Source organism: Scardinius erythrophthalmus (assembly GCF_964197995.2).
Source record: "Scardinius erythrophthalmus genome assembly, chromosome: 17".
NCBI classification, from domain to species: domain Eukaryota; kingdom Metazoa; phylum Chordata; class Actinopteri; order Cypriniformes; family Leuciscidae; genus Scardinius; species Scardinius erythrophthalmus.
Genome location: NC_138237.1, coordinates 29,091,460 through 29,118,768, shown reverse-complemented (window position 1 = coordinate 29,118,768; position 27,309 = coordinate 29,091,460). Strand labels below are relative to the sequence as shown.

The following is a 27,309-nucleotide window of genomic DNA, read 5'->3' as shown; positions in this document are numbered from 1 at the left end:
TTTGCATGATACTTAACCCTTATCAGAGCAGAAGAGAAAGCTGTTCTCCGAATGCTTTTCCTTCGCCCATACATTTACCCGCCCAAAGACACTCCCCTTGAAGAAATCAGGACAGAAGTGGTTGAAAGTGGACAAAAAAGACATATTAAAACACCAGGTGTAAACGGGAATGTATACTATAGACCAAAACGCATCTAAATACCTGGTGTAAACCACCCCTAAAAGTAGCACTGTGTTCCAAGTCTTCTGAAGCCATATAATAGTTGTGTATGATAAACGAACTGAAATTCACTTATCTTTCCCTTCCGCCAAATTAACTGCAAAAGTCTTTCAGATTGCAAAATGGAGTGCTAATGCTATTTAACACCCTTTGGAATTATTTTTTAACATGTTTTGTGGTCAAACCTCATTAACATCAATGGCGCCGTGTTTGATTTGAGAACTGTGGAGATACTCAGTAAATAAAGGCTTTTAAATTTTTTGTTCATTACAAATATCTATCATATGGCTTCAAAACACATTAGTGTACAAGTCATGTGAGCTTTCAAAATAGTAAATAATGACAGAATAAAACATTTTGCGTGAACTATTTCTTGAAATTCTTTTTGCAATTAGCATTTTCTGAAATGCATTGTTTTAGGGTGATATGTGTTGAAATTGAGTCGGTTGCCCCTCTTTTAGACCTTTTGTAGCCCAGACGTTCCTACTTTAGTCATCCAGTTGGCCTTGACTTAATCAGGTGATTAACTATTGGTCTCAACTCTCACCTCAAAAACTCCTTAGTTTCTCTTTTCGGTGCTCACTTCCTCTCATTTCATCCCTCAGTAGACTCATCTGAGGCAGGGCCTCAGTTGCACACAGCGCTTTTGTTCCAGCACGACTTCTGTGTGTGAGGGTGACATGACTCTGTCTCACACATCTTGCAGTATTTCTGCTTACAAAATCTAGTAATTTCAATAAGAATCCACACAATATAGAGTCCTGATTGTGTCAGGGCAAAACATTTCCCCACGCATATTTTGCCAAAATGTAACGGCGCCTTTAGTGGGAAGTATTGTATAAAATAAGCTGCAAAGTGGACCAGACTTTGTGACAATTTTCAAAAGTCTGGCTTTGTGAGACTAATTTCAAAGTACTGTCTGAAACCATCACTGGTACCACAACTGTACTTTGTAAGGGCATAGTGCTGTAAAGGAGAGAAGCCCGACACACAGGGTGGTCTTTGGCCAAAGGGAGGCGATGCACCTTTAAGAGGGTAAAGGAAAGAACCAGGGGGTAGGACATAGTCCTTGCAGCACAGTGTGTGTCACAGAACCCTCTGCCTGACTATCCCCCTTACACACCCTACGCAGATGTGACCTTACATGTGTAGCCTCCCTTTCTGCCTCTTTTCTCTTTCCCTGTCTCTCTCACTCTTTTTCTTTCTCTTCTTTCGCTCTTGGACCGATGAGTTGATTACATAGAGGGACGCAGTGACAGCACTGGCTGGTACACAGAACAAGATGTGCCCCAGGCCCCAACAGACTGCATTAAAATTACACTGTTCTGACATATTTAAACAGCAGCGGAAAACATGTACACGTACACACAGATCTGCACATTCATATACAACCATAGATCTTGTTTTCTTGACAAAAAGAGTAGTATCCCCCCCAAGTGATGTACAGGCTATCTTCTCCAATGAACACTAAAGGAACATCTCATTTGTTTTCGTAGTTGATCCTCGAGCACCTTATTTGGCAGTGCATGGAGTTAGTGGAGCGACTCTGAGAAAAGCAATGACAAAGTAAGTTTACTTGTCAGTCAGTTACTCTCTTAGAGGTCGGTTCACTTCACACTCACGCCACAATTTATTTTACAGCATTCTTGAATTACAGCATATAGTAAGGGCAATTTAAAATTTTGCTTTACATCAAATGTCAAAAATGACAACTGCTCAAAGTTCTTACATGTATGAAGAGCTTGCATCCTAGCAAATAAAGCAAGTATGGAGACTTAGATACCGTTACTTTACATGAAGATGACAGTGGAGAAAGGTATAACGGTGCAAGACTGAGAGTGAGCACATAAAACAGTTCAAAGAAGCTTTTTATAGAAACAAGAGAGAAATTTACACCTGATGAAATTGCTTATAAGCTAAGTTTGCTATGCTGACATATTTCCAATTGAAACAAATAATCAGGGTGGAACATTGGAGGGTGAGTTTTTATATAAGAAAATAGCCTTTAGTCTATGTGACAGCTGTGAACCACGGTTTGCTACTTGCTATTGCTAATTTTACTTGACAGAAATTTGTATACTCCACTGAGTGCAAGATGAGTCATCATTATTTTTGGTCTAGAAGAGAAAGACATGCATTTTAAATGTAAAAATATCCGATAAAAGTAAAAAAAAAAATCAAGATATATTTAAAATATATATATCTGTTAAATGTTAATTTATATTAGCTTATAGATGCATCAAAGCAAAAAAAAAAAAAAAAGAAAGTCTTATGTTTTTGCATTGCAACATTCTTTGGCCGATTTATCATAACCTGTTGGTAAATTTACACATCGGTCAAACAATCTTGTCCTGTTGTATGGTGTAAGTAACAGTCTGTAGGGAAAGATCTTGCTGAATGGAAATTAAGTAGATTTAGAATTTATCTTGATTTTCATATTTTTCAAATATGAATATCTGAGAACATTCTTTGTTCAAACCAGATTCATACACCACCAGCTTGCTCCCTAAACACTAAAGTGTGTCAAATCAATCAACCAAGCATTTTACCTGACTTCCTTTAGAAGAGCTAAGATCAAAAAAGCACTGTCAGTGGAACTGTGCAAACTAATAATTGGAAAGAAACATGCAAACTAGCGCAAAAGTATTCCAAAATGTATAATATTCAAAAACAAAAGAGCTTTAACAAGCAAACGAGATTTTTTTCGTCCTACTTATTCTGATTAGGTAAAAGGTTAGGGAAACTTTCTTCACAATAAGTAATAGTGTATAACAATCCATGAGCAGGATAATGGACACATAATCTCAACTCACTACCTATCCTCAAGCTTTGCTATGCACCATGTCAAAATCTGATCTCAAATCAGTTTCCTCTGTCGTATTTTCTGTGTTCACTCTATAGAAGAAAGCTGGTCTTTTTTTTCCCCTCTCTGGGCTTATGGGGCCATTGTACTAGATTGTAGACCAATGTGTGTGAATGTCAATGTTTATGGGCTGAATGCTCTCTAGACTAACACAGCCAAGTACACCCCCCCCCCCCCATCCTCCTTTTATTTATTCTGTGAGCTTACATATGATACTTAATGTAACAAGAGTTACATTAACAAGTACCTCAATTAACGAGTTAATGTAGTTGTGTAAAGTATAAATTGGGAATTTAAGTTTAGTTCCTTGAATTTTCAATGTGCAATGTGCATAGTTGGGTGAATATCAACAATAACATTAGTTCAGAGCAGTGATATGTACTGGTACAATGTTGGGAGATGGTGGTTGGGAGAAAATGAAAAAATTTAATGAAATTTAGATACCCATTTATCAAAACTGAAAAGGAGTCTTGGATTGAATTAAATTTTGGACATGGACTTAACAAATCTCCTCGTAAACTCGGAATGGGTTCACTCTTAAATTCACTCTTAAACTCCACCTCCATTTGCCTCCATTATCCAGAGAAAGAGTGTGGCAGCTCTTGCACTTTGGAATTTGGGCAAAGGTTTTGCTTGTGTACAGTGGTCAGAGGAACTTGTAACACAACAGCAGGGTAGATGGAGAGGCCCTGCCTTCCCTCCCCCCGCTGTTAGGAAAACTGTCCAGCACCACTCAGAGAACAACACACACCTCCCTCCCTACCCCCTCTGCATGTACTTCTTCTGCACCCTCTCAACCACTCCTCACAGGGGGGTCCAGTCGGGCCTAGTCGTGGTGCATGGAGCATGAGTCAGCGTCCAATCTCTGGTTACATGATTGTGCAACATGCGGCTTTGAACACCCTTTCGGCCCTTCAGAGCTGAAGTCCTTTAACTTCCTTCTCAGGGCCTCATGCTAGGTCCAGCCCCTTTTGGTCCTAGTAAGTCTCATGGTTTTCTGTTATCAGATTCTTCATTCTCAACAAGAAATAGGGTTTATAAATAAGGTTCTGCTGACCTTAGATCCTCTGACATGCCTCAGTTGATGGTCAAGTTTGGAGAACCGGGATTCAAGATTTGGAAGCTCCTGATATTTTTCTGGAAGTGCCCAAGAGATATAATGTTCCATGTCACTCGGACTGGGGATGTGCTGCTAACTGTTTCTTCAACAACAACTGGTTTATACCATGTAGATTAAAGGTTACCTCTTCACACAACCAAGTTTCAGCGCTTCCTTTCAAAATGCTTGAAGTCCCCCTGAGTCAATAATTTTATCCCTTAAAACTCGTTTTTGATCATCAAAATTACATACTTAAACGTTTTTTCCTTGAATTTTTTTTTCACGCCTTAAATTAGCTTGAATGTTACTCTGCACCTTTGCCTCATTTAGTATATGAATATGCAAATTAGCCCCACCTCCACTCACTCGCACCAGCTCAGAGATCCACTTGTTGACAATCACACGTTGACCTGTTTGGTTACAAGGTAGTTTGTGACGTCAGACACACCAGCTGTTTCAAACCGCAATTTTGAGACTCTTTGGTTCACTGCAGTTTTAAGGGGAAAATACTCAGCAATGGTGCTGACTTATGAATTTGCACATGGTTTGTCTTAAAGAATTTTAAAAACACCACATATGAGCAACAGTAAAAGCTTGATTTTTTTTTTATTATTTTTTTACCACAGGGACTTTAAGATGATAATGATTGTTTAAGTTAGAATTTCTAAAGTTGTTCAAGAAAGCCAGTAAATCCTAAATATGAGTACTAAAGAATGACTTTCTTTGGAGAAGGAGATGTGGACAAAAGGGTGTGTGTGGTGAGCAATGCAGTCCCAGACGGCCACTCTACCCACGCTGCATTGAGGCGGGGACTGGTTTGCCACGGGGGCTTGGGAGCAACTGAGTGAGAGAGAACGCCATGACCCAGATTGTGATGGTTCTCTCTTCCTCTCCCCCTCCACCCCCATTCATTCTCTCGCTTCTTCACATCTTTTTTGTTCTTTCATTTTTTTAACTTGATTCTCTGCCTCTGCTATCCTCTCTACTTTGTGCTTTCCTCTCTCTAATCCTTGATGTTCCCTCTCTTGGTAATGAGAGCCCCCTCCTCTCTCCATAACTTCCTGCTGGGGTATAGAGGGACTGGGTTCACACCCACCCCACCCTCTTTTATTCCTGGAACTACCCTCAGCACAGGCTCCCTGGGGAGGATTTACACACATGTATATGCACACATACTCTGGTAATGCTTCCTCACAGATATACATCATCATCTCTCCAAAGGGTTTGCCAGTGGACGAGTACTTCTCAATCACTGAAGTGCTCACATACTTTTATATTGCCGGAGCCAGTCTTCTGTGTATAACTTGCAGACAGTGTCCAAAAGCTACTTTTTGCCAATAGCATAGCATTGAGAAAAAAAGAAAAAAACTTACTGGCCATGAAATTGATTTTACATTATTTTTTTATGAATATTTTTTTTTACAAATATTTTTATTCTTTGGGATTGTTGACATTGGAATTATTTATCTGTGTTCTTCCTTGCATAATTGTGACAGTGCAGCTCATTGTGACTCTTGAGATGAGCCATTCTCCGTCATCTAGTCTTGCTGCAACTAAAACAAATACATAAAGACATATTTTCATCTTTTCATCACTATGTGAGGAATATGTCTTGTTCAAAAGGAGTTTGAAAAAAGAAAACCTTGATAAATTGATCATTTGATAAATTGACAAATAAATTGATGATAAAATCTCTAAGACAAGGGTCTTTAACTTTTTTCAGACAAAAACACTCCTTGATGGATGGAAAAATGTGTTGTGCAAGATCCTATCCCCTGCAGAGACCCATTCCCCTTGGACACCAAACCGATTTCATTGGCTAAGACAACTTTTTATGGGGACATTATTCAGTGCCTAATTAGAAATAATAGAACATTTACTGTGTATTTAGGTTTAATCTTAAAAACAATTTCCCCTTTCGTTGTGGTTCTAGTTTACTTCAGCAAATGACAAATGACTATCATTCATAACATTTGTCTTAAATGTGGCAATTAAAGTCACTGGCCATGTGCGAGTACCACAATTTTATTTACTCACCAAAGCCACTTAGTGAGTACGTTTTGGACCCTGTTTACAGACATTCTACTCTCATTCAGTTTGAATGAAGCATTTGTTTTCCAGCTATCTCAGACAATATTAGCCATCAGAAGACATTTTGTTCACCGTGCACGGGTTTGCTGTGTGTCAGTGCCAGGTTGAGAGGAGGGGCACATTGAGGACGGCCACACCCCAGCTTATGGGGGGCCACACCCCTTTGTGGAATCCACTGCAGCTAGGTCACATGACCCCCACTCCCACCCCCTGCTTAAGCATTACCACATTTCTCCCTCTCTCTCCACTAATACTGCTGCTCTACTCTGTGAGACAGGCCTCTTTCCCTTGCTATTCGGTCTTAAAGAACTGGGTGTGACTGCTCTGCTTGAAGAGGGAGGCGACACAGGATTGCTGACTACTCCTCCCTGCTTGTTCAGTTGTTCTTTCTCTCATCTTGTCTTTCTCCAGCTGGTCAGTCTTTAGAACCATCTCTTGAACCATTAGAACTATTTTTTTTTTTGCCTTTCTCTTCCTTGAGGTCTTCCCTTTTCTGTGATTCTCACTCCATTTTCAGACATCCCCCACATCTGATTGACCTGTACTTGATTTCCAATCATTTCTTTTGTTCCTTGATGTCTCTGTGTCCTCCTCCCCCAACTAACTTTAGCTTAAGAGAGAGTAACTATCTTCTAACTCTTCTCACATCAGTCTATTGAGGCTAATGGATTCTCTCTCTCTATAGCCTCTGTGACCTCCTGTTAACTTTTCTTTCTTTTTGGATAACTCAGGTCTTTTTGTTCAAGCAAATTGTAGGTTTTTACAAATCTGTTCAGAGGTTAGCATTCTGATAACTTCTCGGAACTGTTGGTAAAACTACATCTCAATGCTCTGATTAGCCCTTAAGTGTTCTCTGTTTTTCCTTTGCAGTGTCAGACGAGTCCGAAGAAATCCACTGCAGCCACTTCTGAGCCTGTTGAGGAGATGCCATCCATACAAATCAAGTCTGAGCCAGAGGAGGTGGAGTGTATGGTGGTGAGTGAGCTTTTGTAATTTGGTGTATGTATGTGTGCAGGGTTTGAACTTCATAGTGGGAGAGTCCTGGGAGAGTATGAAGCCTAGAGTTATTGGAAAGGGGTGTGGTTGCAGTGTCGTGAGAATGAAGTCAGTGGTCCTCAGGGTTCCTCTAGACTGGGAGAACTTGGATCTCCTCTCTCAAGATAAGCCCAGGGCAAAATCTAAATGTTAGGCCAATGTTTACTTTATACTACAAATGCATTTAATATTAGTTTTACATAATGATTATCTGGATTATGTGATTTGTACATTCAGTAGTTGAAGTCACAATGAAATGGAAGATTTCTGAAATATGAGTGAAACGGATCATAAAAAAAGAAAAAAATTAGGGTGGGGTTCTATCTATCGGTTGTTGATTGGATGGAAGCTAGGGATGCGCACAATTAACTGGTTAACTGTTAATCGACAGACTGATTAATGTTAATCGACAGACTGATTAATGCTATCAGTAAAAGGAATTGTTCATCCAAAAATTTAAATGATCATAATGATCTGCATCATATAATGATGACATTATAAAAATAAAATGCAGTTCATGATCCATTTAAGTGAAATATATTTGTCTAATAATAATAATAATAATATATATATATATATATATATATATGTATATATGTGTATGTATATATGTGTGTGTGTATGTGTATATATATATTCACATATTTATTCCTTTTATATAAATATGAATTCACAGAAGTGCTCCCAGGTGCATGATGTGACAATGTTTAAATCCTCATGCTCTGGAAAAACTAATTTTGGTATTTTTAAAGGTGCATTAAGCAAGATTCTGAGTTTTTGCAGAACTATGCCACCTCTGGCGGCAAGCGAAACTGCAGCCAGAGATGTGCATGCTCACTAGACAAAAGTTTTCTTTTTTTTTATCTTACGTGGAGTTTGCGTTGGTGTTTGAAATGAACTACAAGCAGGTCTCTTACAATCCATCTTCTACGGAGAATGCCGGCGAATACACAAACCTGCCAGACATAGCTATGTGAGCGTGCCGTGAACGTGCATGACGTCCACCCTCCGCCCGAATCCCTCTTATTTATTTTACTTTACAGGATTATAGAGACAATCTCAGTGATCAGAGAAGGGCTCATTCAGCCCATCAGGCAATTGTTTAAGCATGTATGGGTTAGAAAACGGGTATTTTTAACATGAAAAGTTGCTTAAAGGGGGGGTGAATTGCTGTTTCATGCATACTGAGTTTTTTACACTGTTAAAGAGTTGGTTTCCCATGCTAAACATGGACAAAGTTTCAAAAGTTAAGTTGTACGTTTGAAGGAGTATTTTTGTTCCAAAAATACTCCTTCCGGTTTGTCACAAGTTTCGGAAAGTTTTTTTCGAGTATGGCTCTGTCTTACGTAAGATAGGGCGGAATTTCCTTATATGGGTCCTAGGGGCTCTTCTCCCGGAAGGGCGCGCGCGCACCCGTAGACCACCAGAGCGAGAGAGCGAAAGCAGTACCTCAGCGCTGTGCTCGCTGCAGTCACAGGACTTTGTTTGTTCCCTGCATTTCGACGATGATTGTTTTATAAACAAGGCCCAGTTCGACGCCGGATTTAGCAGTCCCAACGATAAAGGTTCACGGTCGTGCGTTGGAACCGCAGTTGGTGAGTGAAACTCATAGACAAACTGCTTCAAATGTCTCTGTGTTGTTAGCTATCGGCGCGTTAGCACCGCCCACACGGCACGCCTCCAGCCGCTCGTTTTTTTCCGGAAAGACTCGGTACAGCCTATCTTTCTTTTATAAATATAATAAAACTAAAGACTTTTTGGAGATACGAAGGATGCAATAATACTCTACAGGTACTCAAGATTAACATGAGATTGACTGAAACTGAGTGTTTCACCCCCCCTTTAATGCACCTTTAATGGGTCACAGACTCTTATTCATACTTATTTAATTTAATTCTAATTTAACAAAATCTTGTCGGTTAACAGTTAATGATTGGTTAAGGAACATTGGTATAAAAAACGAAATAAAAATCCCTTTTGAGACTGATCTGAATGCAAGCATGGAATCAATTGTTGGAAAGGATGTTCGGAGGATAAAAGGTTTATGCGGACTAAATGATTGGAGAAGTCCGCTATACGTCAATAGAAGGAGGTTGTTTCACCATATTTTTTAAATGAAAAATTATGTGGTAAAATAAAAAGATAAAAACATTAAACATGCATAAATTAATCATTCACAATAAATCAGTGATATGCGTTTATAGAATATATATATAGGACAATTTGTATTTTAAAAAAAATATATAGCTTTTAGGCATCTTTTGCATATATGCTTTGAAAAATAGCATTTTCTCTTCTGGGAAAACAGACCAAAAATGTGTTGTCCAATCAAAAAATAAAAGAAATCGCACAATGCTCCTGGTGAAGAGCCACTAAATTAGACAGGAAGGTGCTGTCTGAGTGAGATGCAAGATGATCAGCCATAGATTTTCGTGTGATGTTTACTTTCTACCATGAACCTTGCAAACTTTAACTCTTGACTTTCTCGGAAAAGCTCATACTAGCTGCCTTGCAACATAACACAACTTTGTTTTCCCTTTAGTCCAATACAGACCCGTGCACCCTGACTCCCGGAAATTGTGCAAAGTCAGCGAATCAAATTGAATTTGTGTTTTTGTAAAGCACTTCCTGTTTTGTGTTGAAAATGCAGCAGAAATGTATACCATAGACTAGCAATAGAGTAGGAAAGACATAAATACAGCTCCACCTATCAGTATTCCTTAGAACAATGTTTGGGAACTTGGAAAGTCTTCCATTACTAAATATATGAGAGAGCATGAGGAAATGAAAGAGTGATCATTAACTGGCATTCCCTCTGCTGTGTGGTATCTTATAGACCAAAGTTCCACATAAGGAAGCATTACCTAATATTTTTACATGCCAGATCTCTTACCCTCCACTTTTTGGTGGTTTCTTTCTGTACCTTTCCATTTCTGTCCTTCTATCTTTTCTTCCAAGTCTCGCCAAAGCCCTAATAGGATATATCGAGGGAGGCTTCCGTTCTACTGTAGTCATGGCAACGAGGCTCTGGCGGGAGTTGGAACGACTGTGATATAGCCTCCCCAATACCCCTTCGCCTGAACACACACACTGACACACTACCCCACCCCCTCACAACACTCCCACTCCTTAAACCGTAAGACACACATGGAACACCACATACCTGCAGGGGTACAGACATGCTCACATCTACATACGCCATACATGCCAGACATGCACACGCTCACTCTGGAACTAACGGGAGCACTCATGCAAAAAGATGTGCTCCACACCCTTTTATCCTCATCCTCTTTACACACACATATACACACACAGCCTTCTCTGTGTCTAATGCGCTTTTACCCAGCCAGCACTTCATAAAGACTCGACTCACTACTAGTGTTTATTATAGAACAGCTTTGCCATTGGTGAAAAAATCTGTGAACAAAATCCAATGGGGAAAAGTCCAAGTCAGCTGCTGATCTTGATTGAGTTTTTCAGTTTGGGCAAAAAGTACCTTGTAGCTTCCGTTAAGATCTGTTGTCCATTTCACATGCGCTATCTGATACGCCATGCGGTTGTGAAAGGGAAGTTAGGGGCTTGCAGTCGGTTGCCAGGTATTTCAGGTAGTCTTGTGCTCAAACACATAACCGTTTGTCTATCAAATAAATCTCCGTAAACAGTATAATATTGTAAACCGGTAGGCTGTTGAGGCCCAGGGTGGGTAGTATTGTTTGTGGGAGTTAGGGATATTCCCATAATCGATTGTTATTTAAAGGTGCATTGCGCAAGTCTCTGAGTTTTTGCAGAACTATGCCCCCTCTGGCGACAAGCGAAACTGCAATATAGGCAATTTAATAGGCCCAGTCTCAAATTCCGACCCGAATCCCTCTTATTTATTTTACTGTACAGGATTATAGAGGCAATCGCAGTGATCAGAGAAGGGCTCATTCAGCCCATCAGGCAATTGTTCAAGCATGTATGGGTTAGAAAAACGGGTATTTTTAACATGAAATGTTGCGCAATGCACCTTTAAATTAAAGGGTTAGTTCACCCAAAAATGTCATTCCAAACCCGGAAGACCTTCGTTCATCTTCGGAACACAAATGAAGATATTTTTGCTTTCTGATCCCTCCATAGACAGCAACAGCACTGCAACTTTCAAGGCCCAGAAAGGTAGTAAATACATCGTTAAAATAGTCCATGTGACTACAGTGGTTCAAATGAAGCAACGAGAATACTTTTTGTGCGCAAAAAACAAACAAAAATAATGACTTTATTCAACAATTTCTTCTTTTCTGTGTCAGATCTCCTACGCTATTTGCATATTAAACAAAGTGCAGCGCTTCCGGGTTCTACGCAAGAACGCCACCTCACTATTGGCCGAAGCTGGTCACGTGAGCACCAAGACACATGCGTGTGATGCTGAAACGGGAGCTAGCCAATAACGAGCCGGCTTTCTGACGCAGAACTCGGAAGCGCTGCACTGTTTACACTACGTCAACACAATAGGAAAATGACGTGGAAGAGAAGAGATTGTTGAGTAAAGTTTTTTTGCACACAAAAAGTATTCTCGTCGCTTCATAACATTACATTTGAACCACTGTAGTCACATTGACTATTTTAATGATGTCTTTACTACCTCTGGGCCTTGAAAGTTGCAATGATGTTGCTGCTTATCGAGGGGTCAACAGATTTCATCAAAAATATCTTCATTTGTGTTCTGAAGATGAACGAATGTCTTATGGGTTTGGAATGACATGAGGGTGAGTAATTAATGACAGAATTTTTGGGTGAACTAACTCTTTAATGATCAATTAATTGATTAAACGTTAACCATAACCTCTTAAATTCGAAGCAGGAGGCGCTTCTAAGTTATCATGTTACTTAACAACTACTTGCTTAACCAACACAAAATGTGTTGTTTCAAAGCTTAGAAGCTTGGCTTTATAGTGATAATTGGGAACAGGATCAACTCCGCAACATTTTTTGTATTTTAAAAATGCTAAAAATAACTGCTTTACATGAAAATTTGATATGTAAAATCATAGTACATAACAGATAGACTTTTCACATTGTTGAAAAGGTCTCAACTAGCCAAATAGAATGACATATTTGTTTCAGTTAGACTACTGAGATTAATGACTCTATTTGGTGGTGCATCTTTGTTTTTATGCCTAAAAAAACTTTCACATAGTGCGTTTCACTTTATTTTGATGGTCCCTTTAACACATTCTGTTGACTTTAAGTAACGTTGCAACTACATGTCTATTAACTCTCATTATAGTGTTAGTAGAGTATGAATAGACTGGTAGGGTTAGGGTTAGAATAAGTTGACATGTAGTTGCAAAGTTACTTGTCAGTAGAATGTCTGTTGGGGAACATCAAAATAAAGAGTTAGCAGATATTAGCCTAGGTAGACAGTCTACTAATACTCTAATGAGAGTTAGTTGACATGTTGTTGCAAAGTTACTTATAGTCAACGGAATGTTCAAGGGGGACCATCAAAATAAAGTGTAGCCGCATAGTGCAGCACCAACTGTCATGTTTGCCTTTGTTTTGGTTTTGTTTTATATTGGACTTTTAGTTTTAGTTAGTTTCCCATGTTCTCGCTCATCATTAGTTACTATGGTTTTTGATTAAGTTCTCACTCCTGTTTGATATTGAGTTTATCTTGTGTATACAGTATATGCCCTCAGTTTCAGTTCCTCCATTATCTGATGTTGGTTGGTTGGTTGGTTTCAGTACACACTGTTACTTTGATTCTCTCTTTTGTGTTGTTGTATTAAAGCTACTCTACTATTTGAATGGATACCTTTTTTTTCGTCATCCTTTGTGGACCTAATTTTGACACCATCATCATGTCTTTTATTATTAATCACAAAAGACAAGGTTTATTGCAGGCCTAATTAGGAAAGGTGTTTACTATGGATGCGTTCTCAGTAAAGTTTTGCGGTTTACAGATGTAACTGCTTATAAGTGTAAATCCTGAAATGTTTTGCTCATTCAGGAGATTAAAATGCCCTGGAGCCGCCATCATCGGGGAACATAACGAGTTATCTCAACGAATCGACGCATTCCATGCAAACCGACTAATTGACTTAATCGACATAATTAATTATGTTGACACGTCGTTTTAGCCCTACATACATCTTTATTTTCCGAGGCAGGAATGCAAATAGTTGCTTTAACATGCTAGATAACGTACTCGGTTACTAACGTAACCTCGGTTCTCTCTAGAAGAGGGAACGAGTACTGCGTTCGTAGAACGCTGCGGGAAAAGTCTCTTTTCACGAAATACTGAAGCAAAATTATCCTTAATTTTCATATTTGTAAAACGCATTGCAGCAGTGCACAGCCATGGCGAGACGGCTCGCTCACTCATTGGCTGTTCTGCGGCAACTGCATGAGCCTATCGAGCGAGGGCTGATGCAATATCAGACCAATGAGAGCGCTTCGCGCGCTCCTCGTCACATCCCGCCGAAACGGGTGTGGCCATCCCCTATAAAAGGAGCTCGAGTAGGCTGATTCAACTGGTTTTCATCGCCGAAGCGAACCAGAGCGAACCGCGCGCACGGCAGGGAACGCAGTACTCGTTCCCTCTTCTAGAGAGAACCGAGGTTACGTTAGTAACCGAGTACGTTCTCTTACGAGAGTTCTCTCGTACTGCGTTCGTAGAACGCTGCGGGAACCACTTGTAAGACGCCGTGCGTGCTGGGATGAGAAAACACCGACCACTGGAAGCTAGTCCAGGTATACAGTGCATAATCACCCGGTAGACTTCGGAGAGTCTGGAGGGGGGGGGGGACAACCACCCTCAGATAGCTGCGTCCTAAGACGCGATATAACATCACATAGGCAGGGGGAGGCCTGGCTAATGTGGGAAATGTGGGTCTTACGCAAATTTTTGCCCAGATATATGCGCCCTTAGGCGCGAAACAGCGCCACATAGGCAGGGGAAAAACCTGGCTGATGTGGGAGATGTGGGTCTTACGTAATTTCGCCCAATGGATGCGCCCTTAAGCGCGATACAACGTCACATAGGCAGGGAGAGCCTGGCTAATGTGGGAAATGTGGGACTTACACACTTTCGCCCAAATAGGTGCGTTCTAGACGCGATATAACATCACATAGGCAGGAGGGAGCCTGGCTAATGTGGGAAAACATGGGTCTTACACAATTCTGCCCAGAGAACTTCGGCGGCGCTGTGCGTCTGCGATATCAGTGCCGTTTTAGACAGCTGACTCGAATACGCCGAAAACACTTGGCTTGCAAGTGCGGTGAAGTATTCGGTGGCGTTGTGCGCCTGCGAAATCAGTGTCGTGGTAGACAGCTGATACGGCTAAACCGAAAACAACCTGGCCTGCAAGGCGGGAACTTCTAGGTTGTAGAACCTTATGAATGTAGACGGCGAGGCCCAGCCCGCCGCCGTACATATTTCCTGTAAGGAAATCCCGCTAGACCAGGCCCACGATGAGGCAACGCCTCTCGTGGAATGCGCTCTAATGCCCAACGGGCACTGAAGGCCCTTGGTAGTATAAGCCATTGTTATGGCGTCAACCACCCATCTGGACAGGCTCTGTTTCGAAATAGCCGTTCCCTTGGAACGTCCACTGAACGAGACAAAGAGCTGCTCCGTCTGTCTGAAGGCAGCGGAGCGGGACACATAAGCTCTTAACGCCCTAACGGGGCAAAGACAGCTCGAGTCCCCTTCCTCGTTTGACCCCGGCAGGGCAGACAGGGAAATAACCTGAGCCCTAAACGGAGTGTTGAGGGATTTCGGCACGTAGCCGTGCTTAGGTTTGAGTATGACTTTGGAGTCATTGGGCCCAAACTCCAAGCACGTTGGACTCACAGAGAGCGCGTGCAGATCGCCTATGCGCTTCACCGAAGCGAGGGCCATCAAAAACACCGTTTTGAAAGACAGATGTTTGAGGCTAACAGATTGGATAGGCTCAAAGGGGGGGCCTTTCATGGCTGCCAAGACCGTAGAAAGGTCCCACACCGGGACTGAGGGAGGTCTGGGGGGATTCAGCCTCCTAGCTCCCCTGAGGAAGCGGATGACTAAATCATTCCTACCCAGTGACTGGCCTGGCGTTGCTGTCGAGCACGCTGCGATAGCCGCCACATAGACTTTGAGCGTGGAAGGGGATCTGCCCTTATCCAACAGCTCTTGTAGGAAGGAGAGAACCTCCGTCACCTCACAATCGAGGGGTGACAGGCCCCGAGGTGTACACCAGCTGGAGAAAACCGACCACTTCGAGGCATAAAGCCGCCTGGTGGAAGGCGCTCTAGCCTGAGTGATGGTGTTCAGCACTCCATCCGTGAGGCTAACGGGTAACCGTTGAACGTCCACGCATGAAGGGACCACAGCTCTGGGTGTGGGTGCCAAATCGAGCCCCTGGCCTGCGAGAGGAGATCTCTCCTCAATGGCACTGGCCATGGAGCGGAGTCTGCTAACTGTATCAGGACTGGAAACCAGGCTTGGTTGTCCCAGAACGGTGCTATAAGCAGTACCGGGCATTTCACTTCCCTGACTCGCTCCAGCACCTGAGGTAGGAGGGAGACTGGGGGAAACGCGTATAGCGGGCAGTGCGGCCACTTGTGGGACAGCGCGCTGTTGTTCTTTGAAAAGAACACGGGGCAATGAGCGTTTTCTGGGGACGCGAAAAGGTCCACCTCCGCTCTGCCGAATCTCCGCCACAACAGCCGGACTGTTTGTGGGTGTAGAGACCATTCGCCCGTGGGAACATTGTTCCTGGACAGCCTGTCTGGACCCAGGTTGAGTGTCCCGGGCACATGCACCGCTCTCAGCGAGCTCAGGTTGCGCTGAGCCCATATTAGGAGGCGCTCGGCCAGCCTGTAAAGGGAACTGGAACCGAGGCCGCCTTGGCGATTTATGTAGGACACCACGGCCGTGTTGTCCGAGCGGACTACGACGTGTTGGTCCTTGATGTGGGGACAAAAGCGCGTCAGCGCGTTGTGAACTGCTAGCATTTCCAGGCAGTTGATATGATGGAGCTTTTCTCGTTCTGACCAGAGGCCAAAGAACGGCCTGCCCTCGAGCAGCGCTCCCCATCCCGAGGTGGATGCGTCCGTAGACACCACTTTCACTCTCGAGGAAGTCCCCAGGCTTACACCTGAACGGTACCAATCGCCCGCCGCCCATGGTCTCAGGGCTGCTGCGCAGTCTTGATCGACTTTGAGGCGCAATCGGCTGAGTGCCCACGCTCCGCGTGGCACTCGCGCTTTCAACCAGAACTGCAGAGGGCGCATGCGAAGCAGGCCCAGCTGGAGAACTGATGATGCTGAGGCCATGAGGCCCAGCATCCTCTGAAAACGTTTGAGCGGGATAATCGCACCGCAGCGGAAGGACCTCGCTGCGTGCTGTATGCGCAGCGCGCGCTGTTGCGACAGCCGCGCCGTCATAGAACGAGAGTCCAGAACGATGCCCAGAAACGAAATAGTTTGGCTGGGGTTCAAGGAGCTCTTCGTCCAATTGATCGTGATACCAAGATTCTCGAGGTGATCGAGTAACATGGTTCTGTGCTCCACGAGCTGAGATCGTGATTGAGCTATGATCAGCCAGTCGTCCAAATAGTTCAGCACTCGCATGCCCCTGAGTCTGAGGGGGGCGAGCGCTGCGTCCATGCACTTCGTAAATGTACGGGGTGCCAGGGACAAGCCGAATGGCAGGACTGTATACTGGTATGCCCGACCCTCGAAGGCGAATCTCAAGAATCGCCTGTGGCGTGACGCTATCTGTATTTGGAAATACGCGTCCTTTAGATCTATCGACATAAACCAGTCTTCTCGGCGAATGTGCGCGAGGATTTTGCTGGTTGTGAGCATTTTGAAACTGCGTTTCACTAAAGCTCTGTTTAGTCGTCTTAGATCTAGTATGGGTCTGATACCACCGTCCTTTTTGGGGACTAGGAAGTATCTGCTGTATAGCCCCCCTTCGCTTTGAGCTTGGGATACATGTTGTATCGCCCCTTTGCTCAACAGTTTTGATATTTCGGCGCGAAGCAGGTGTGCTACTTCTGAATTCACCGTAGTTTCGACGCGCGCTGTGAAGCGTGGAGGGCGCCGACAAAACTGTAGCGAGAAGCCTCTCTTTATAATGTCTAGCACCCAGTCCGAAACCCCTGGAAGCGCGGCCCATGCGTCTGCATGGCCGGCTAGGGGTTGGATGCGAAGCGCGCTCTGTTCGCTGTGCGACGGCGGCGCTTCGGGGCGCGCTAGCATAGGCGTTACGCCTGTGACATTTGAGGCGGGGAGCGCGCATAATACAGCGGGCAACACGCTCATCCTCGACCCCGCTACAGTGTTTATCTGAACGAGGGAGGTCTGAGAAGGTCTCATGGGACTCATGCAGCCTACAAGTGAACGTGGGCGGGGACCGGGCACGTTTACTGCTTTGGCCGCGCTGTCTGCTTGAACAGAGCGGGTGCTCACAGGTCCCGTTTTTACAGGGAGCCTGTGGCTTGCCAGACATAGCGTTTGTGGGCACTGGGAAGTGGGCACTTTGACTATGTTTGTGGCGCGATCGAACTGTGTCGATCTTATGAGTACGGGCCCTGTGTGCAGGGCTGTGCTTGTGTGTAGGGATGGGCACAGGGAAGTGGGCATCAACACTACATTTATAGCACCATCGGCCTTGGCCGGGACACCAGAAAATACACTCTTTTCGGGATTTATCTGGGTAGCCGTAAAAACGGCTTTTGTGTGCAGGCAAGCGGGCAGCTGTGCGGGCTTGTGCTCTGCTGAGAACGCTGAAGCAGTCGCAATTCCTGGGACTGAGACAGCGGTGCGCTTTGGTGAGGGCCCGGTCGCAACGGGGCTTACACACCTGCGCTTTCCTAGGCGTGCTAGGACTTCTTTGGGGCTTCCGGCTTCAACACAACCCTTGGTCGCGGCCCGCGGTGAGTGGGGCGGCGGCTGGTAGAGCGAGAGCGAGGGCGTGAGCTGCGCTGCTGTCGCTGAGAGGGGGCGGCCGGAGGCTGAGGCTGTGAGCTCCGAGGGGCCTGTTTCTCACGGCCCGCTGCGGAACTGGAGCGCTTCGGTAGGAAGTGCTTGAATGCCTGTGACGCTTTCTGGGCTTCGGAAAATCTCTCCACGAACTCGGAGAGAGAAGATCCAAAGAGGCCAGCGGAGGATAGCGGGGCGTCGAGGAACGCGTTGCGCTCTGCATCAGCCATCTCCGTGAGCGTCAGCCACAAATGCCTCTCGGCTACGGTAGCGGAAGCCATACAGCGTCCCATGGCTTGTGCTGCAGCCTTGGTAGCGCGGAGGGAAAGATCCGACGCGCTTCTCAGGTCCGTGATGCAGATAGCTTCAGGTCCTATCTCGTCCAGTTTGCGGAGGAGATCGCCTTGGAACACCTGAAGCGTGGCCATGGTGTGCAGGGCCGATGCCGCCTGCCCAGCGGCGGAGAAGATCCGCGCGAGCAGCGACGACGTCATGCGGCAGGCTTTCGACGGCAGCACTGGCTTAGTCCGCCGTCCAGCAGAGGGCGGGCAAAGGTGGGCTGCTATCGCCTGTTCCACCGGCGGCAGAGTGAGGTAGCCTCGATCCTGAGCATTATCCAGGGAGGAAAATGCTGGGGATACAGACGAACGTGTTCGTGCAGAAAAGGGAGCGTTCCAGGCCTTCGCCACTTCTTCATGAAGCTCAGGAAGAAACGGAGCGGGCTTAGACACAGGAGAAGAACGCTCACCAGGGAGGAAGCTACCATCAAGCCGGGTGCGCGAGGGGAGTTCCGGTGCAGACCACTCGAGGCCGAGGCTCGCCGCGGCCAACGCGAGTACTCGCATGAGCTCCCTCTCGATGCTAGCTCTAGCCGACGGCTTTCGGGCAGGAGGCGTGAGATCCGCAGAGCTCGCCCAGTCTTCACTGCCTGAAGCTAGCAGAGAGCAGGAATCCTTTTCGACCGACTCGACTTCAGAAACAACTTCCTCAGATGAAGCGGCGGCAGACTGCGGGCGCTGAGCATCAGGAAGTGCTTCGGGGGAAGCCGGTGAAGCTGGCGGGCGAGCCGGCGAGCTTTGTCGGGAAGAGGTGGGTTCCGGGGCCCGCTGCGAGCGGCGCTTCTTACGGCGCGGCAACGCGGCGGGGGGCGCAGGCTCGGAGAACTGTGCCAGGCGAGTCCGCAGAGTCGCCATCGGCAAAAGCTCGCAGTGAGGGCAGCCGCCGTCAGCGAGCGCGAGCGCTGCGTGTTCTTCGCCCAGACAGAAGACGCAAATAACATGGCGGTCTCCATCGATGAGCGGGGCTCGGCACGAGCCACAGGATGGCATCTTGAAAAAGACGCGGCTCTTTTAGGGGTGAGTGTTCGGGAACACTGCACACACACATACACAAAACAGAGCAGATAAAGGATATGAAGCGCCGGAAAGCGCAGCAGGTACGGCAGTAGAAGGCGGCGAGGCCAGCGGCTTCGAGGGCTCGTCCCGCTGAAAAGCTTGCCTCGACGACGCTTGCTTCTCCGTGATCCAGCGATGCGTGAGCTTCGCTGAAGAGATGAAAATCAGTTGAATCAGCCTACTCGAGCTCCTTTTATAGGGGATGGCCACACCCGTTTCGGCGGGATGTGACGAGGAGCGCGCGAAGCGCTCTCATTGGTCTGATATTGCATCAGCCCTCGCTCGATAGGCTCATGCAGTTGCCGCAGAACAGCCAATGAGTGAGCGAGCCGTCTCGCCATGGCTGTGCACTGCTGCAATGCGTTTTACAAATATGAAAATTAAGGATAATTTTGCTTCAGTATTTCGTGAAAAGAGACTTTTCCCGCAGCGTTCTACGAACGCAGTACGAGAGAACTCTCGTAAGAGAACTGATAATTGATTAGTAACCGAAACAGCTTTTTACTCTCTAATTTCTGCGGTGGAATGTAAATTTGGTGCACTCTCTTAGGAATATAATTAATGGCCAATTTCCCCATTAATGGTCATCAGTAAGGTCAGCAAAGGGTCATACTGCCATCAGTACATCATTCATAACAATATTAAACGGAAGCATTTTTTACCAGAAACTCATGTTTACAGTTTTAGCCTCTCTTTTGCTCTACCAGTTTGTTCTGCTTTTCTACACTGTGAGAAACATGGATCAATGTTCTCTGCGCTGCCAGCCTTTACCATAATTAGTTCCTCTTCTGTCCTCGTTCATATGCTTTCAATACTTTCTCACTGGACTACTCGGTTCACTTTGGATCTTTGTGTGTCCTTGATATTGTTTTTTGATTTGTTTATACTGCAGTATATTCACGGCGAGATTTAAAAAATCTGACACCCAGCAGAAAATTCTAGCATACACTTGAAAGTGTGTAACTTATGGACACTTCCATTGTAGTTAGCTTTGTTGATTATAATGGTAACAATTTTGTTTTGACACGTCATGCCATACTGCGCCATAGTGTAACCTGTGTAACCAGTTGTTTACTGTTGTCAGTTATGTTGCGACTTGGCACGTTAATATGGAGTGTGTGACTAACTATGCTTGTATCAGGTGTTTTATAATGGCCTCAAACATGGCTTATCTACTCTGTCTGATATTCAGAATATGTTGCTGTTTTTAAGTCGCTAGATAAATAAAGAAAATAACTGTGGTTATGTTTGTTATATATGAAGAATTTCCAGCAAAAATAATGGTTTGTGTACAGTTAACATGATACCAAACAATCCTGGTATAAATTATTTTAGATGTTGGTCATATACATACCATAATTATTATTACACTTGGGACCTTAACCTAATGTCTCTGTGAAGTTGTCAGTAATATATATATATATATATATATATATATATATATATATATATATATATATATATATATATATATATATATATATACAGTGAGGAAAATAAGTATTTGAACACCCTGCTATTTTGCAAGTTCTCACACTTGGAAATCATGGAGGGGTCTGAAATTGTCATCGTAGGTGCATGTCCACTGTGAGAGACATAATCTAAAAAATAAATCCAGAAATCACAATATATGATTTTTTAACTATATATTTGTATGATACAGCTGCAAATATCAAGTATTTGAACACCTGTCTATCAGCTAGAATTCTGACCCTCAAAGACCTGTTAGTCTGCCTTTAAAATGTCCACCTCCACTCCATTTATTATCCTAAATTAGATGCACCTGTTTGAGGTCGTTAGCTGCATAAAGACACCTGTCCAACCCATACAATCAGTAAGAATCCAACTACTAACATGGCCAAGACCAAAGAGCTGTCCAAAGACACTAGAGACAAAATTGTACACCTCCACAAGGCTGGAAAGGGCTACGGGGAAATTGCCAAGCAGCTTGGTGAAAAAAGGTCCACTGTTGGAGCAATCATTAGAAAATGGAAGAAGCTAAACATGACTGTCAATCTCCCTCGGACTGGGGCTCCATGCAAGATCTCACCTCGTGGGGTCTCAATGATCCTAAGAAAGGTGAGAAATCAGCCCAGAACTACACGAGAGGAGCTGGTCAATGACCTGAACAGAGCTGGGACCACCGTTTCCAAGGTTACTGTTGGTAATACATTGAGACGTCATGGTTTGAAATCATGCATGGCACAGAAGGTTCCCCTGCTTAAACCAACACATGTCAAGGCCCCAAGTTTGCCAATGACCATTTGGATGATCCAGAGGAGTCATGGGAGAAAGTCATGTGGTCAGATGAGACCAAAATAGAACTTGTTGGTCATAATTCCACTACATGACGTGTTTGGAGGAAGAAGAATGATGAGTACCATCCCAAGAACACCATCCCTACTGTGAAGCATGGGGGTGGTAGCATCATGCTTTGGGGGTGTTTTTCTGCACATGGGACAGGGCGACTGCACTGTATTAAGGAGAGGATGACCGGGGCTATGGATTGCGAGATTTTGGGGAACAACCTCAGTTAGAGCATTGAAGATGGGTCGAGGCTGGGTCTTCCAACATGACAATGACCCGAAGCACACAGCCAGGAGTGGCTCTGTAAGAAGCATATCAAGGTTCTGGTGTGGCCTAGCCAGTCTCCAGACCTAAACCCAATAGAGAATCTTTGGAGAGAGCTCAAACTCTGTGTTTCTCAGCGACAGCCCAGAAACCTGACTGATCTAGAGAAGATCTGTGTGGAGGAGTGGGCCAAAATCCCTCCTGCAGTGTGTGCAAACCTGGTGAAAAACTACAGGAAACGTTTGACCTCTGTAATTGCAAACAAAGGCTACTGTACCAAATATTAACATTGATTTTCTCAGGCGTTCAAATACTTATTTGCAGCTGTATCATACAAATAAATAGTTAAAAAATCATACATTGTGATTTCTGGATTTTTTTTTTTAGATTATGTCTCTCACAGTGGACATGCACCTACGATGACAATTTCAGATCCCTCCATGATTTATAAGTGGGAGAACTTGCAAAATAGCAGGGTGTTTAAATACTTATTTTCCTTACTGTATATATATATATATATATATATTAAATATACCTCAAATGTTTTGTTAGCAGTTTGTTAGCAATGTTGATTTGTGAAGAACCCGTATGATGTGTTGTTTGTTTCTCACAATTAGTTTACGTTTTTGTCTGCTTCCGGTTAACGCAATCCAGACGTATAACTAATATGAAATAGTAAAAACATCACACAGATCAAACACAATTGGTTTTGATAATGACAGCCACAAGGCTCGTCTTTATCACAACACTCACTCGCCGCCTCAGGTCGAGACCGTTTCCTACAACTGCTAATAGATATTGAACACACTCAGTTATCATCCCACACAGCGCTAGTGATAATTGGGTCACTTATGGATGTCGTTCACCTGACTCCATCGACACATCTTTATGGGATTTCTTTAGGTTTGAGCAATGGAAAACAACAAGAAAGGTGGAGTGGATGAAGGGTGGGGATGCAGCGAGGTAGCAGGGTGGAGAACCATAGAGAGACTGAGAGAAAGGTGGGCGGGATTGGGAGAGGGAAAATGAGTCAGCTGATATACCTCCCAGTTTCCATGACAACCGGAGGCCTTTCCCACCCACTCTCCCCTTATTCTCTGCTTCGCTCCCACCCCGGCCCACTCGCTCTTGTTTTTTCTCACTCGTTTCCTCCTAACACCTCCAGTTACACAACTCAGCTGTACAACCTCTGTCTGTACCTGGGTAGATGACATGACATGCAATTCTACCTGTCCATGATGTCATATACTAATAAAAATATACCTTTATGTTGTTCCTCTGACAAGATATTATTACAGCATACCATAGCTGTAGTTGGTGTTTAAAGACCTCTACTTCAAATTTTTATCTAAACATCAAAACTGTCATATGGTGTGATGGTCCGTGTATGTGTGACCTTACTAATATGACAATATATCTCCGCAAAGTATAAATAATTGGTAGATTTACAGTTTAAGTAACACAATTAGGCATTTTTAATGGACACAGAAAGTGTTGATGTCTGTGCATGATTTTAAAGCAAGTTCTGGCCAAATACATTTTGTCCGAAAAATGGGTGTCATATGGTGTGACACTGCAATCTATATTTTGAACGGGCAATAATTTGGACATCATTATGATGAAGAGGTCCACACACAACCAGAAAGTTGCAGTGTCATCTCTCGAGTGGTTTGGAAGGTCAAGAGGTTAGTTCTGGCTTTTACATTTTTAATTAAAAAGTTCTATCTGTATGTTTTGTGTCTTATGGTGTGACATTATTTACATAAAAAATTAAACACTTTTTTTACAAATTAATTCTTAAAAAGCATTGCTGCCATGTGTCAATTTACATGCTAAGTGTAAGCTAGATGTTTTTAGTTAACCAAGAGATTAGCTTAACTGAACAAAACATCATATGATGTGACTGTATCATATGGTCTGACCGTTTTTAACACCATATGATATATTTGTCACACAATATTACATACACCTTTTTAAATGATAAATAAATAAATATTCAAAACATATTGAATGAATTCAATGGTGAACATTAAATTACCCATGCAATTGATGTATTCCCTTTTCAATTTTATACATAATTTAACCATGTTTCACCATGTTTGCCATGCTTTGCATATTAAAAAATGCGATTTTTCTGTGTCAGGCAGAAATGTCAAGTAAAAAGAGGACACAAAAATACAGGGAAAGACTCTGCTGACCATACAAGTAGAGAGGAGGTCCTGAGGGAAAGGAGGAAAAAGTAAAGAGATCATGCCAGTTCACACAGAACAGACACCTTCTATAGGGTTTGGAATCTGATCCATACTTAGTCTCACAACAGTTCATATCCAGATTTGTGTCAGATTTGATATCCGATTAGAGCAAAGATCTTTTTCAGTGAAGATTGGAAATTGTTTTTCTTATCCAGCACCTATCACCAGTGGGGTTCCACAAGGGTTCATTGTGGGCCCTGTCTTGTTTTCATTATATGGGCTTATGCTTCCCTTGGGAATGATATATTTTTTTAAATATGGTATTTCTTACCATCTATTTGCCTTTAAGACCTAATTGTAATGTTTCTTGTGCAACATTCCGTAGGTTTCTGTTTTTTCATAGGTTGTTTTTGTTTGTTTTTATTTTTTTATTATTGCTTTATGCTCTTGGGATGTACAGCACTTTGGAGTTACTGTGTTACCTGTAAAGTGCTCTATAAATAAATAAATACAATAGAATGTGTGACCCGTGTCGTCTTCTGTAATATCTGCATTGGTTTCTATGGGTATATGCCAAAAACAACAACAGCAATGTAGAGGGGTTTGCAATAGTTTGCAAATTGTTTTTTTGTCTTATATATAACATGAACATAGCTGTGTTTCCATTACTCTTCAAATTGAGCTAATTGAAATTACGAATTGAAAATACGCCCAATTGAAACACGTCAATTTTGTATATTCATAGCCTCATAAATTTCATACGGTCAAAAACATTTGTTATGTTCATACTGTCAGCCCAAACCGATCACCTCGGTATTGTCTTAATTTACATCTCATTCCATTCACCCCTTCTCCCCGATCTCTTCTCTCCACATGTTGAAACGAACTGAAATTCACCCAAAAATCTATATGGTTTTTAATGTGAACAATTATCATACAACACCATACAACTAATTCTAGACCAACATTTGACTTATTGTAGATTGATAATATTTTTACTGTTTAACAAATATAATTGTTGTTACAACACACACTCTCTTTTAATTTTAAAATGTTCATGTTAAAGGTTCTTGAGATGGTTGATTTATTCATATTTCTGAGTTTCTTAAATAACGTTTTAAAAGTTTTAAAACTATGTTAGTATGTTTGATGATTTTTATTCTTATTAATGTTAACTGGATTGAAGTAATTGCATGTTGAATGCATATAAAATATACTTTTTTTAAATTAACAAATGTGATATGCTGCGGATCATCATATAGTGTGACACTAAATAATTTGGTGTGACATTCAGAATTGTCACAATAAAAAAACTTTTTTTGTTTTAAATCATAAAAAAAGTAAATGGAACACAAGAGAAACAGTATCAGCAAGAGTGACAAGCATTTTGATAGATTTATAACAGGGTATAACATAATTAATCTAAAATATCTGGAAAGGCTGAGGAGAGATGTATTACTTTGCATGATGATTTAGAATAATAATATAAAAATCTAACGAATCTGCATAAAAAAAAAGTTAAGACAGTAATGATAAAGATTTATGGTGAAGTTAGTTACTTAGGGAGAGTATATCCCATTTTCATTTTATATAGAATGACTTTTATGTCACACCATATGACAATTTAGGCACGAATGCAACAAATTGATGAATAAATCCAATTTGCAATACAAAATCTAAAAGACCACATATATTTTTGGAAATTCAAGAGTCAGTACAACACAACTCAATATTTTGTATGCCTAATATAAAAAAAAAATAAAAAAAAAATGTGTATATATATATATATATATATATATATATATATATATATATATATATATATATATATATATATATATATATATATGTATATGTATGTTTTTTTGTCAACCACCCACCTGTCTTTTTTATTGCTTTTTATTGTTGGACGTCATGACAATTTGCCATGCAGCTTATTTGAAAAGCCAGGCATCTTTATCACCTTGTGTGGATGCCACAGGTCAAAAGACCTTATTAAAGGCAAATAATGTAGTTTCTGTGACACAAGTGGAATCTAGCAGAATTACACAAATGGCATATTTTCAAACAACCTTGCAAGCGCTCCTTTCGCACAGGTAAAAAAGTAGGCTACTTTCAATAAAGGTCCAACATATTCTGAATATTTGTAGCTGTGTTGCTATATGTCATAAGTAAACAATTGAGGAGGGTAAGGCTAACACTATAAACTGGTACATTGGTATTTCTGAATGAGTACATGATGATACTGTATGGTACTGAAGCGTCCATTGAAGTGCGTTGGATTGCAATGCCCTATTTGCTTTGACACTTTCAAGATCTGTTTAATTTTAGCTTGCACTTCTGTAACCAAAGTTGAATGTTTTTTCCCATGTAATGCGTCAGCTTTGGTCCCACACCAGCTAAACACCCTCTGGCTCTTCCTGCTACAGTAGCCAAGCCTCAAACTCTATTGGTTGAGCTGGAAAGAGATTGGCAGATCTGAGCAGACCGCTCTCATTGTGTTTGGGAGGCTCAATGTTTACACTTTTGGGAGAGATAAGCCCATTTAAAAGTAGTCAATGAACAATAAACTGGGTTAAGAGAATGTATTTTGTTTGACATAAAACTTACATGTGTCATACAATCTTACATGCGTCACCTTTAAATTACAACAAATTGACAAAAACTTTATTATTAAGTATGGATGCACGATATATCGGCCACAATATCTGTATCGGCCGATATATGTTCATTTTTGATGTTATCGTTAACTGCCCGATAAGAAAATTTGGAGGAAAAAAAAAGAAGAACAAAGAAAAGAAATAATAGATTATTTTTTTCTTCGGTTAGTCATGATGGATTTGGAATCACTTGAATATAAGATGTAGCATGTGCAGCGGCAAGTCTATCATATA

At 42.6% G+C, this 27,309-nt stretch overlaps 1 protein-coding gene across 2 annotated transcripts in view; it reads left to right on the top strand.

The window, feature by feature from the left end:
- klf8 (Kruppel like factor 8) overlaps positions 1–27,309 on the top strand; it is a gene marked incomplete at its 5' end in the record, with an annotated part of 71,609 nt that overhangs the window by 27,722 nt on the left and 16,578 nt on the right. For both annotated transcript variants that reach the window (XM_081390417.1, XM_081390418.1), the window contains one exon: positions 7,144–7,248. In XM_081390417.1, coding sequence (XP_081246543.1) covers positions 7,144–7,248 — 105 coding nt within the window. The remainder of the gene's footprint in view (positions 1–7,143; positions 7,249–27,309) is intronic.